Source organism: Mya arenaria, chromosome 3, assembly GCF_026914265.1.
Source record: "Mya arenaria isolate MELC-2E11 chromosome 3, ASM2691426v1".
Classification (NCBI taxonomy): Eukaryota; Metazoa; Mollusca; class Bivalvia; order Myida; family Myidae; genus Mya; species Mya arenaria.
Window position 1 is genome coordinate 92,070,593 of NC_069124.1, and position 14,426 is coordinate 92,085,018.

Genomic DNA, 14,426 nt, shown 5'->3' on the forward strand with positions numbered 1-14,426 from the left:
TCAGTTTTGAAAGATTGTAATGAAACCACAATAACAAACATGTATTAAAAAGGAGACAAACAACAACATCTCTGAACCAGCAGGAAATAACATCTCAAATTTCAAAACACAACATAACTTTAGTCCTGTCTACACGTAAATCTGCAGCCAAATGTCTAACGCAGCCTCATTATTATTCCTCGTAAGTTAACAGTTCACATATATACTCACATACAGACAATTGTTCACATACACTATTTAAAATTCAAAACCACGAAACAACTGTCATAATTCAGTGTGCGGTTGTAGGGTACGTCTGGTACGGGGGAGGTGACACGAGGACAACGCCATGCCCGGGCAGGGTGGTGTACGGGGGAGGCGGGGAACCGGAAGTCGCGATGTCACCTTCCGGAAGTGGGTACTTATTCTCCCCGGAAACCGTCTCTACTGGCGGCACAGACAATATTTGGGATACTGACTCTGAATAAAAAAAACATGGGAATAATCTAGATTGGTCAAAAATGAAAAGCATTCAACGGCGAGCATGAACATTCCAACCAATTTAACAGCTGCTGGCTAATGAAGCATTTTGTCAAAGAAGTCAAATCCAAATGCGCACCCTTGTATTTGCTATCCGGGGTCGTCTTGCAGTTTTTCTTACAACGTTTTCTGTAGCAACAGTAGCCGACAACGACGGCGATGATAACGAGGGCGACGGAGGAGAAGGCCAGAGCGATGACAATCTTCTTCTTTCCCCTGTCACGAAAGAAAACACGGGGAATATACACAGTCTCATCAAATAAGATAGTGCACCTTGGTAAATATAATTGGGCAAACTATGAATACTCCCAATCTCCTGTAGGGGCAATAAAAGCAGTGATGTTCCTTGACACTTTTAAAAAAGACATACCTTGCAGGATGACTTCAAATGCAAACTATTCATTACTTCGACTTGAAAATGTTAGAGCTATCAATTACAGATTAATTATTCTGATAAATAGTATACGTAGGATTGTTTGCAACTATGCATTGTTAAGCATATTCGTTGCTTCTACTATTCTGTTTTTAATAAAGCTGAAGTTGTCATTGGCAACAAGCAGATTATTTTCTGATTCACAATTATGGATACAAGATCCTTGCCATCTCGTACTTGGTGAAACATATAGGACAACATGTCAGTGTGAACTCATTATGAAACATGTGGAATGTAAACACATATAGATACTGTACAAAGAATGTGATGACGAGATTTCTCCTTATCCTGATGGGTTTTTATTGACCCAGTTATAGGTTCACGCACACAACTTTATTTGCTATCAAACTACTTTCTATATTATACTTTCACGTTTTATCAGTGATTTAAGATGTAGGTAGGCGCTCCATATCTGGTTACAGTTAATGTTACAAGTACAAGAATCCCCTGTTATGGAATTTCACACTGATGTTCATTGCGCTTCTGTATTCATTTCAGCTAAAACTGTCAGTACGAAATAAACTAATAGAGCACTACTAACCAGTGGTGTTCGCAGCATTTTCGGTTCTCCTCGTGGTGCTCGTGTTTACGACGCATGAGTTCTCTCTTTTCTTCCTCCGTCATAGTCTCCCAGTCCATGTGTCCATCAGTTTCATCTTCATGCGAGTCCGAGTCGTCCCGGGCATCGACGTCACTGCGGTCTCCATGGTGATACATGTCCTCGTTACACTCACAGTCATCATGGTCACGCTTGTCCTCGGGTGGGGACCTCGCACACACCGCTACAATGAGAAACGCACATCTTTGAGAATTGTAGAAATGGGCATAGGGAAGTGAACCGTTCACCTCATTCACTATTTGAAGCATGCTTATATTAAAGCAAATATTGCGAAAGGGAACTTGATGCCCATGTTAGCTCATGCTTTATTTAAATGCGCTACATGTATATATATGTTATAATTATGTGTACAAGAAGACTCCCTGTGGAGTTGCATTACACAATAGTTTGATAATACCTTGCTTAATAATTTATGTAAATAAGGGGTGTATTGATTTCAAAACAAACCAATAGTATTGCTTTATTGCAAGAAAGAATGTATTTCAATTTTTAACCAAAAACATTAAGAGAAACATTTTAAACTCTCATTTCGTTTCAATCCGTTTCCGTGCCATTATGTATTATGTTAAACAAACTCATATATATATATATATATATATATATATATATAGTATATACATTGTATACGAGATTGTTTAACATAATTGTGATGTCGGGATCTGAAGTTTGATATGTACTAAACTAAACCTTGTGTTAGCAATTTTATGTGGATGAATGACAAAGTTTTTTTCTGTACATTATTTTACGTAGATCGATTCTTACGTATGCACCAACAAAGAAACCCAAACAAGCTTAGAGGAAATAGCCTGCAATTACGTTTATACTGACATAGTTTTAGGGTTGATTTTGTTGGCCCTCTGTCATCAAATTTATGCAGATAATAGTCGGAAGAAAACTTACCCACAAAGCCGAGAAACAGCAAAATATACACCTCTCTCCTCATGATGGATTGTCGGTGGATGGCACTGTATAGATCCAAGATTAGTGGATGATGACAAACCGAGGAAAGACGACGTCTGACTGCTTACCTGAGCGCAAATCGACCGTCTTAGTTGTCACCATACTTGGCAGTATTCCACATAGGGCATACTGAATAAATGTGTCGTTTATGGTCTTTTTACATTATGGATATAAGAAACTAAACGTAGAAACTTCTTTCATTTCTTATTACGTCATTAGAGACGTCGTGAAAAGCGTACGTGCACGTTTGCTTTATATTATGAGTGCTACGTCATCCATGTTCGCACGTGCTCTCGTGGAAATATTTTGTCATCTACGTCATACAGGCGTGATAAGTTTCTGCAAGATGGACTACGGCTGCATCTTCACAATCACGAGATTTTTTTTAAAGAAATAGGTTTTGCAACCGACTTTAATAAGAAACTGCACAAACAGCTTCCCGTGCACGTGCACGTACAATTACAAGGGGTGTTTCGCAGCCTCTCTTATATATTGCATATTCAACGTTGATGATGAAATGAAATTGAAAGAAATGAATACATTGAACTAGGATGAAACCAGCCCAGATTTGTTATTATTATGAAACTTTTATTGAATCACAGTAGTTTTAGCAGCGATTTGTTGATATAATAATTGATTGATTGATTGATTGATTGATTGATTGAAAAAGCTTGTAGGGGAATCAGAAACCAATATCATTTTAAGACACTCCTTTATGTTCTGTTTTATAAACTACTAGGGAATATCATGACTTACCAAACATAAAATGGTATTGTCGATAAAATATCAGATTTCACCCGTGGCTGTAAATAACGTAATATCGTGATACATTTTCAATGGTTAGATTTAAATAGACATTGGGTATCCAGCGACCTACATATCGCCCGTTCACCTGAACAAAGAAACACAATTTAAAATTCAAATATGTGACCCAATGAACTGCTAAAAAATGCATTGGGTACAATGTGTTCCTGTCTAGGGTTTCATGTGTTGCGAGTAAAAGTACATTTCCTTGTCTCTGTTTATTAAATATAACTACATTCATAGCCATATAACAGCGGAAGATGCATAACAATTTAAAATTCAGACGTATTTCATTTATGTGTTTGAGTTTTGTTTAGCTATTACATTTTATGCTTACTTCATTATGAATGTTTTCAATGTTCACTTTAGGTTTCATATTAAGTGTTTTCCGCTCTTAATATATCGTTCTTGTTGTTATAGGTTCTGACTAATTAACAAAGCAATTCTGCGACGTTCTTTTAAAGCTGCACTCTCACAGATTTACCATTTTTACAACTTAATTATTTTTTGTCTTGGAAAGAGCACATTTTTGCGTAAATATATGCAAACCAATAATATAAGATTGCATACAAAATTCAGTTCGCAGATTTCATATTTCCGTTCGAAAATTAATGTTTTATGGCTTAAACGGTTTAAGAAAAATGCATAAAACATCAATTTTTTAACTTAAATATAAAAATCTACGATAATATTTTTGACAGCAGTCTTATATAACTGGTTCCCATGGATTTGCGCAAAAAATGGCTCATTCCAAGACAAAAAAAAGTCAAAATCTGTGAGAGTGCATCTTTAAAAGGAGAACGTTAAAATGAAATATATTCGGAAGTTTCGACTAACATTTTGGCGGAGTTATTTAAAAAAAATCTCTTCCATTTAAAGTAGTTATGATTCACTTATTTTTTTATTTATCAGTCAACATAATGAATCAGCTTTATTTCTCCTTAACATTTGTTCAGTCTGTAATTAAAACATTACATATACGTTTAATAGCTAGTCTTGGCTAAAATGCCAATATAAAATGGCGAAAAGCCACGCTCAATGATCTTAAATACCCATTATTTCTTCATTTGTTGATGTATATGAAAAAGTTGTCATCTAACCATCTGTTTAATATAAGTATCATAACAAACCAGAAATCCATTTTCTTTTTTGTTTGTGCTGTCTCTTTCTCGCCAGGACTCAGGCTGACAATCATCTTCATGAGAGCAGATACTCCAGTTGTTCATGTATTTTTGTAATGTGTTTTGTTTGTTGCAATGCTTACCTGTCTTAATCATAGACATCTCATCTTTATTATCCCATTTCGTGCATTTTTATTATTGTTTTATATTTAACCAAGTCTGTGATTAATTTATCCATTCATACATTACCGTTATTTCACTCACCCCTCATACATAGAGCTTATCTAACCCACAAAAGGGCTCTTTTTTCAATTCACTCGTATAGGATTTTACTAGGTTTCAATTGTATTTCTTTACAGCCAAGGCTTTTCAAAATGTTCACGCGTCTGTCATTATTTACCCAATTGAGTATGTGCGTCCTTATAAGGAGGGCACTTTAGCAAGTCCGCACCCTCAGCTTCGATGCTGGGCCGCTCGGGTCGTCTCCACCAGCCTCTGCCGGTAACTATTTAGCGGTTTTATATATCATTTTCGGGTATGTTATTTTTAGGGACAGCTAGGCGTCGCGTTTGAGATCAGCTGTTAATTTAGTTTTCAGCTTATGCCATAAATGTTTAAATTTCATGAAAACAGAAATACTCTAAGTCGAGGTGCACGGATGATAACTCCAAACGGTACACACATTTTCCATATTTACATCAAGCCATTATACCTAGGATATTATCACTACTAACATGCTTGTCTCTGCATCAGAATTTCAACCCCTACCCCAAAGCATTACCCCCCCCCCCCACACACACACACACACGCGCGCGCACACACACACACCCACCCCTAAGATGAAGTATACATAGAAAACATTTTGTTTTTTAATCAGTTTCAGAACAGTGACTACTACAACAGTGACATTTCATAGAATCTGAAAAGTGACATTTTGGACTACATCGATATCTTCAAGTAATAAATAGAAAGACAATATCCACTACTCAACTCACCAAGATACAAGCTACAAGATACAAGACTCTTTATTTAAAGTCTGGTATATGTGAACAAGAAAAAATAGCTCAATTAGCTATTTTCCGACATGAATAAAAGACATACATAACATATAAAAAAATTACAATGGGCTTGTGACCTGGAAATTAAAGCATATATGTAAAAAAATAATCAGATATTAGAGCAAGTATTTACAAAAGCCGTTCGTAATCATATTCATGCATACAAATTCAAATAGTAAAATTGAATGAGAGCACTGTATACAGTGATAACATCAACAAGTTTTCCCGGCCAGTCCATACGCGCACGGTTCCACTAGTTGATATACCACTGTAAAATGGTTAGTTGTTTCAAAAGTATAACTTTAAGGGTAATCATATACATTGAATGAACAAAATTGAAAGTAGCAAAATATACAAAGGGACAACAGCTTTGTATATCGATGTATAGTTGTTAAAAAAATAAACAATCTAGCTTGATAGGAAAAATCTTTGGAAAGTATTGCCTAGAGGAGGTGTTATATTTATCATGTTATCTTGTTATTACACCTATCACTGTAAAAGAAAGTTTTTTGAAAAAGTAAAGTCGTAACACCTAAAGAAAATATTTGCCGAAAGAAAACACAAGTAGTTGTATGTGTTCGACAGATGTTATATAAATTTGAAATAATCATAAATAGATATAAGCATGTTATTTAATATAAGTTGTTATTTTATTCAGAAAGTCCGCTGAAATCTTTTCTGGTATTTGAATGCCTTATCTTGTCCAGTGGCCATCCCACTGAAAACAAAACTCCTTTTCCGATAAGACAAAGGACAGAAGATATTCAGCGAAACATCTTATAATTTCTCAATTTCTTCTAAAAAAAATTAAAGCAAAAGGTATTATTTGCACATTGAACATTTACAAGAAGGACCTGTCCAGGTGCTGATCAGCCTGCTAAATTCCTGGTAGTTTTCGGATCACCTTATTTCCTTTAGTAGGCTGTTCCAAATCTGACTGGCCTTACAGCTGAAAGAGTTTTTCCCATATTAATAGTTGGTCCTACTGATGGAACATCTACACAGTTTTCGTATCTTAGATTAAAATTACATGTCTTAAAAGTTACAAGGTTTTGAACATATTCTGGTGAGATACCTTACAGACATTTGTAAGTTTCAATAGCAATGTATCTTACCCTGCTCAAATGTAATGTTGCCAATTGAACTCTTTGAGGAAGATTTTCGTTCTGTATTGAATCTTTTCCAATTTTTTCTGTGTTGGTCTTGCTACCAAAATGCCAAACGACAGGACAGTAGTTGAAATTGAATCTGATAAAATATTTAAAGATAATAAGCTTAGTATTGGTTGTCAAAAATTTGCTTAGTCTTTGAAGAATATTCAATTGCTTAGCTGCTTTTCTGCATATTGTAGAAATCTGGGCATCAAAATTTATTAAACTATCTACCTCAACACCTAAGTTTCAATTTATCTTCACATAAAATGTTGTGATTAAGTATATTAAATTGTTTTATTTCTTTACAATACTTTGAGCCAGCTAAAATTGCTTGAAATTTGTCAGAGTTAGCCTGCATTTAATTGGTAGACAATCAGCTTATCAAAATGTTACTTTCTTTCTTAAGAGTGGTCTTAACAACTTCAGGATTTTTATCGCACACAAAATGAGTATTCTGATCTGCATAATTATATAAAGCTGGATTATTGATAAAGTAAAATATAACGATTAGGAAGATGTTGAAAACTAAAGGCCCTAATATTGATCCTTGTGGTACGCCTTTCAGGATGGAGTCACACTCACTGGTAAATTGACCAAGTTTGACACGTTGCTTTCTGTTTGTAAGATAGCTGTGTATAAGTCTACATGCTTGGGGTGAGATACCATATGTATTAAGCTTATATAAGATGAGATCATGGGGCAGGCAGTCGAATGCTTTTGAGAGGTCCATTAGAACTGCGCCTACATAATTGTTCTCATGAAGGTTTTTTCCACTCTTCAACCAGCCTTAACAAAGTAGTTTGAAATCCAGATGTAGTTCTGAATGCTGCCAGGAAAGGATGAAAAATGTTATCGAAATGATTTACTCACTTATGACCCGTTCATATAATTTGGACATTGATGGTAAAACACGGACTGGTATATAGTTCTTTTCAATAAAGGGGTCATCTTTCTTGAAAATGGGGTAACTTGTGCTAGCTTAAGACTATTTGGAAATGATCCTTGGCTAATAATTTCAATGGCCATGTATGAACCTGTAAAGTGATTTTGCCAGCAATGATGATTTTGAAAGGAATCAGATCTATACCAGTTGCTTTTTTTGGATTTAACCTGTCAATGTATTTTCCAATATCTTTATCGGTAACCGGGGTGAAGTGAAAGTCAGGTGACATTTGGCATTTTCCTTTATTTTGTCAAGACTAGGGTGTTTATCTTTAAGCTGAGTTCCAGATATTCCCCTATTTCGGCTACACATACTGTTTCATCGCCCAGTGTGGAAATGAAGCTTCTAGCCTTGGTAAAGAATTTCTTGCCTACGAAGCAGTTAAAGAGAAACCAGCCATCATAGATGATCAAAATCGTTCTGGGCATTGACGGATTGGATCCCCGAGTGATCACATAGGTCCGATATGCTCCGAGTAAGTAGAGAACAGTTGGGACGCAAGCTGAGAACGGAATCGGAGACTTGAGACATGGTGCAGTTTCTGTAGGTCTAGTGCATTTTAAAATTGACAGGCGGCAATTTAAGCAACAGAAGGTTCGAGTACTATTGAACGTGAATTAGTTGTTGTGGAGCGAGAATTGGTATGGTCCAACTGCTTGACAAATGTTGTGTCATTATTAGGGATGAAAACCGGATAGCAAATTGGTATTCGGATATTCGTATCAACTATCCGAATACTATCCGGATACTCGTATGAAATTGTTGTCTAAGAATGTGTACACCTTGTTATGTAACGTTTACCCTCTACTATGTACACCCTTTATCATATCATATGAAATAATAGTACACTTCAGTTGGTATCCGTCGTAAGCTTGATGTGTTTTTACTAATCTGTTTTACGTCATTATCGTTTTAAGTCGTAAACAAATACGTTACATCCATTGTGCGTCATATAAATGTGTCAAAATATTAATAGGCATACCAATGAGTTTTCTAGAATAATGTACATGTGCCCTTGGGATGTTTGTAAATGACGATACTCTGTAATGTACTGATTTAACACTTTTAATTCACCTCAATATTCGTTATTGACTTATTGTTCATTTCATTTCATTTTCATTTCAGATTTCAAAAAAGAAAGAAGTCGTGAATACAGATGATTTCATTCATTTAATTTTTACCTACATGCCTTTATTTAGACACAAACGTGTACAAACATAATAACATGTAATAACATAACATGCAAATACATTAATTATAAAAATAATATACATACTACATACTTAGAACTAGACGCACTAAACGTGAGTAGTTACAAAACGTTCTTGCATTTACATGCAGTTATTTACTTTTCAGTATTCATCAATTATTCACACAGTTCCGAATACACTATGCTTTCATTATCAATGGCAATCACTGTTCATCATATTTCACTCAGTGTCACACTTCACAGAACGCATGTTCTTGTTTAGGAACAAGATGGCACCAACAATGTCACTGTTAAGTCTGTTGCGCAACTTGTTCAGAACAAGCCCGGCGGACGAAAATACGCGCTCCGATGGCACAGATGTAGCGGGAACCGCGAGGACGCTACGGGCCACTTGCGCGACCTTCGGAAAACGGTTCTCGTTGCGCCGCCACCACTCGAGGGCTGGTGTTGCATCATCCATCTTCCCGGCAAGGTACAGCTGAAGATCGTCCTCCACCGATGACTCCGGGGCTGTGACCATGAACTCAAGCCGTGGTCGCTTAGCAGGTGTGGCACAGTCACCGTCATCGCGCGAGCTGACCTTGAACGGGACATCGTCAAGGCGGCCCTCCAGCATGGTGTGTGTCCTTCGTCGTAGCTGCCTGGGCAGGAAGCTTAACTTCTTATATCGAGAGTCCAGAAGTGAGGCGAGCATCGGGAGGGACTCGACAGTTTCATCTCGGCCTGGCTGGAACCTCTCCGTCATCTCATCCCGGAGAGTGGTCTTCATCGAGGCGACCAGTGCTGTTTCATTGTTGCAGGGCTGCAACACTTTCCCAACCAAACTATACACGATGGGAAACATCTCCCCGATGGATACGTCCTTGTCCTTACTCATGAAGGTGGTCACGTGGGTGAACGGCCCAAGGACTGTGGATATGTCGGCAACGATGCCCCACTCGCCGTCTCTCAGAAGGAGATCGCAGTCGGCCTCCTTCGTGACGTCATCGTCAAGCATGATGTCAGTGACCACCCGGCGTAGCTTGTCGAGGCGGCTACACATCAGCTGCGTGGAATTCCACCTCGTGGGGACGTCCTGGATGAGGGCCAGTGTCGGTTGCTTCTCGCCCTCCTTCCGCATCCGCTCCTGGCGACGGTGTAGCTCAGCGGTGACTGTCGTTGAGTGCTTGAAATGCCCTACCAGCTTTCGACACTTGCTCAGGACCTTGGAGACAGAAGGAAGTTCGAGGACTGGCTTGATGCAGAGCTGGAGAGTGTGGGCGAAGCAGGAGTGGTCTCCCCAATCTGGACAGAGTGTGCCGGCCTTCTGTATGTTGCGGGCGTTGTCATGGACGCAGCATTCCACCTTGCCCGTGAGACCGAACTCCCTTACGCATTCTAGTAGGCGGGACGCGATGTTCTCGGCTGTGTGACGCTCTGGCATTGCTCTGGTCATCAAGACGTCCGAATGGAGGATCCATTCGGCGTCAAGGTAGTGGGCTGTCACGGTGATAAAACTCTCGGTAGAGTTGGACGTCCACGTGTCTGTCGTGAGGGAGACAGACGTCGCCTTCTCGAGCCGGGAGATGATGTTGGAGCGTTCGTCTGCGTACCTCTTCTCAACCCTCGCACGAACTGTCGGCCGGGTAGGTACCTGAAATATATCATAGTTATAAAAGTTATGACAATATCAAAATGATTGCACGTGCAGTACATGTATACAATACATTTGTATAACACTTACTGTATAAGACGGTGCCGCCAAGGCCATCATATCACGGAACCCCTGGCCGTCGACGACGCTGAGTGGAAGGCAGTCACGTACGGAGTTGATGGCGGACTGCACACAGGATGCTTCTTCATGTGATTCCTTAGATTTGAAGTCCCACCACAATACACAAGTTTCACACTACACAAGTTACACACAACACTTTTACCATCCTCAGTTTAAGTGAAATACTTCCAAACACTAGAAGTCACTTTCGGAGGCATAGTTCCAGTTTTGACAAGATTGCTCAATTGATAAACTTTGAAACGATGTTAACTGATTGGGAATAAAATAGAAATGAAACGATTTTTTTCTAATAATTTTATTCAGACATCAATACTTGATTTATGCATATTCATTAAGATAATTGATTGAATAATCTACTGATTGCATGACGTTACTTTGTGATTGGACAGTTAAATCGTATGGATTAATGCACATATCATATACGTCATCATTGATGTCAACTACTGCCAATTAGTGCCAATTAGCGACTTCAGACACCATAAACAACACTTGTTTTCATAAACAGGACCATGGACCCTTCAAAAGATGCAATCTCGCGCCTTGTGCAAACAACCAATTAATAGCAGACGGTTTATGACACCCATCGCGCTTCGCCAATCAGTCTGTGCAGCACCTGAAACAGTCTAAACGCTAAGATGTTTAAGACCTACACTAATTAATCGACCATTTTAACCGCATAATTTATACAAAAAATGTTAAGAAAATTATACGAATATCCGAATACCAATTTTAGTATCCGAATACCAATCTAATATCCGGATATTCGGATATTCGCTTCCATCCCTAGTCATTATCACAATAGATGGAGCTGGAAAAGCAATACGGACGGCACGTATTACGGTTGAATCACCGTACTACACGGGCAAAATTGAAGCTATTCTATTAAGCACGCTGATCTGTGATCTGGTAATTGGAATGAAAACGGGATAGGGATAGCCCATGGTGTCGCAAACATGTGCTCCAATTTCACATTGACAGAGAGTGACAACTCTGGCACATGAGTCGATAAATGGCCGGTGGTTACCTTTCGGCAAATTACGCTTAAGATGGAACACTGAGCAGGTTTTGCTCGTCATTTATCACAAGCGATTTGTAGAGACATTTCAGATGTTTGCCAGAAGACAACTCTTAAGAGACGAGTTAAAAATGACTCCGCTTGATGATATGCCGGTAATGGATGAAACATTCCAAAGAGTATGCTTTGATTTGGTCCGGCCTTTAGCACCAGTATCCGGAACAAGCATCTGGTATATGATGACAGCGATAAAGACAGAACGACTGGCTTAAGCATTGCTAGAAATATTCTGTCGGATTGGATTCCCAAAAGAGCAACTGATTGACAGAGTGACTATTGAATGAGGCAGCTCGGGTGGTGTATGTAAAACAGATATACAAAACCCTATATCCCGAGATATAACGGTGTATGTGAGAGAATGAACGGCATTTTCAATATCATTTTGAAGCGCATGTGCCAAGAAAGGCCAAATTATTGGGATGTGTATTTGCCTGCGGGAAGTGTTCGAGGTGAGCACAGTATTATGAGAGAGTTGTACGAGGTCCAAATGCAAGCGTTGATGGAACTTTAGTTTGAAATTGAGACGCTAACAACATATGAATATGCGCTAGACCTCATAAATAGGCTTGGAGATAGTAAAGGCCTACAACCAGCACATGTTGCCCTCTGACTCTGATCAAAACAAACTTCCGATGCAGTGGGTCATATGTTGTTGAGGATGTGATTAACAGTGGACTACACAACTTAAGTATAAGGCAGGAGAAAGATCTGTCACAATCGGTACGAAGACATGCCCGAGCAGCTGAACACAGCAAGCATGGATTTATAAATAGAGCGAGAACGGCAAGATAATGGAGATGTGAACGAAAAATGGTGTAGATACCCAACAGTGGGCACGTGCCATACAAAGATGTATAACCTTGCCGTAACGATGCACCGAATGGCGACCTCCAAAGCCGCAATCACACACCCTTTACGTCATGTATCACTACACTATGCACTGTGATTAGATGTATGTAAGTAAATTGGAATAATCAAGGTAGTACCAGGACTAATAACACCGTTTCCTTGAAAAGAAAATGGTTCTCATCAATCAAATAGTGTATTCTAATGTTTACCTGGAATGTTTATTTGTTATCTCAGATCCAAAACCAACTCAATGTCAAGATAATATTCAACAGCCTTATTTTAAAACATCTTCTCAATATTTTTGATGCATTTAATACTTTCATGAAAAACAACACGCGTAAAAAAGAACCACGCCTTAAAAAGAGCAACCTTTTCAAACATCTGAAAGGAAATGATCTGCTGTTAAAGAAGTAACTGTTAAAACTGCAACTCGTCTTGAACATGTCTTGCAGTATTTCATAGCACTCATTAAAACCTACGACGTGTGTCAACAAGTGACCAAGTATTTGAAAGGAAACATATAACTGAGACATCATCGGAGTTGAACGAACATGAGATCTTGATATGCCAATTATGTTCTTGTTAAGATTTTTTATAATTTCTGCAGACAAAGAACTTGAAATTAACTTACCCACTTCCATTTAGCAATCAAACGGAGAAACAGAAATGTCACAACTTGACTGGCTTGCTTGATATCAACCGCTTTTACGCGACAAGGATTAGGCTCACCACTGGGGGATAATCGGAGAATTTGAGTGACAGGACAGGACAAAATGGAAAATGCAGTATATATGCAATAACGCTGCTCAGAAATCGGAGTGGTACACACCAAAATAGGTGCATGGACTATGTTATAGTTACCGAAAGGACGATCGCCGAACCAACATGTCGATTGCTTGCTACGGCCTCAACATTTACTGTCATAGTGTGGAATTGGCTGTCTTCTGGTCTGGGTCCAAGAGAACAATAGCGAAAAAAAATCATTTTAATTCTGTAATAAACATGTCCGAGTCAAACCAACATCGAAATTTCAATATCGAAAATTGGCCGGGCATAAATCCCGGGTGGATTCCGTCTTTCCATTACCGTTCCGAGGCAGTATTCCAATATGAATTATTAAAGACTAAGAACATATTCATTTTATTGTTTGTATGGCATGTGCTAGATATAGGGTTCCATAACAAATGGTTACGCTGGTGTGCATTCGTTTAGTATGTTTGTAACCGTTTAACGTACGCATTTAAGATGAAAACAAATCACATTCGGAGCTCCTCGGTCATTTTTATCAAAAACAACCTCGGATGTATGCTCAGTGGTACATCAATAGAAATAGATCTTATTTTTTTTAATTATATTATTAATTACATGTAGTGTTGTAGCTTGCATCTGTAGATCGAAGTTTAAATTGATTGCCAGTGAAGTGAATTATTTCAAACATAATTAAGATTCCCAAGAGTTAAGTCACTAAGTTTAACTGCTAAATTAAAATTACTACGCGGTCTACTTGCAGCGTAGTTAACGTGTACCGATGTCTGACATTGTAAACCGTCCATTTACATCTGAGGTTGTTTACGATATAAATGGCAGAGGAGTTTCGAATGTACAATTCAAGGTTTGGTATCTGATTTTGGTATTCTACACTGATATTTAATATGCTTGTAGTTTATTAGTCCAATATATGCACGAATGTGTTTTGTTTTCTGCTCTGTTGTCCTTTTACGTTCGGATGTTTTAAGAAAGGGCGATAACTCCTCTTGGCGCTCTAATGCAGACATATGTCGGTTGATTACCGTGGTAACCCGGGCAGGTCGGTATGGAATGCAGCTATCGATCTGTGGTCCATCGCCGCTTGTCTCCGGGGACACGGCGATCATTGACAATCCAACATCGGCCTCAGGTAACATGAC

The 14,426-nt window shown here is 38.5% G+C and overlaps 2 protein-coding genes across 2 annotated transcripts; both read right to left on the bottom strand.

Annotated features, from left to right (window-relative positions):
* On the bottom strand, window positions 1–2,624 carry LOC128228391 (uncharacterized). The gene is made up of 4 exons (XM_052939687.1): window positions 2,472–2,624; window positions 1,494–1,734; window positions 599–735; window positions 1–459 (listed from the first exon to the last, which is right to left on the bottom strand). The coding sequence occupies exons 1-4, from the start codon at window positions 2,512–2,514 to the stop codon at window positions 272–274; spliced, it is 609 nt and encodes a 202-aa protein (XP_052795647.1). The 5' UTR covers window positions 2,515–2,624; the 3' UTR covers window positions 1–271.
* Window positions 2,625–9,041: 6,417 nt separating this feature from the next.
* LOC128226435 (E3 SUMO-protein ligase ZBED1-like) lies at window positions 9,042–14,423 on the bottom strand. Its single transcript, XM_052936310.1, has 3 exons — window positions 14,310–14,423; window positions 10,545–10,709; window positions 9,042–10,454 (listed from the first exon to the last, which is right to left on the bottom strand). Exons 1-3 carry the CDS (start codon window positions 14,421–14,423, stop codon window positions 9,042–9,044), a joined length of 1,692 nt encoding a protein of 563 aa, XP_052792270.1.
* Between the last annotated feature and the right edge of the window lie 3 nt (window positions 14,424–14,426).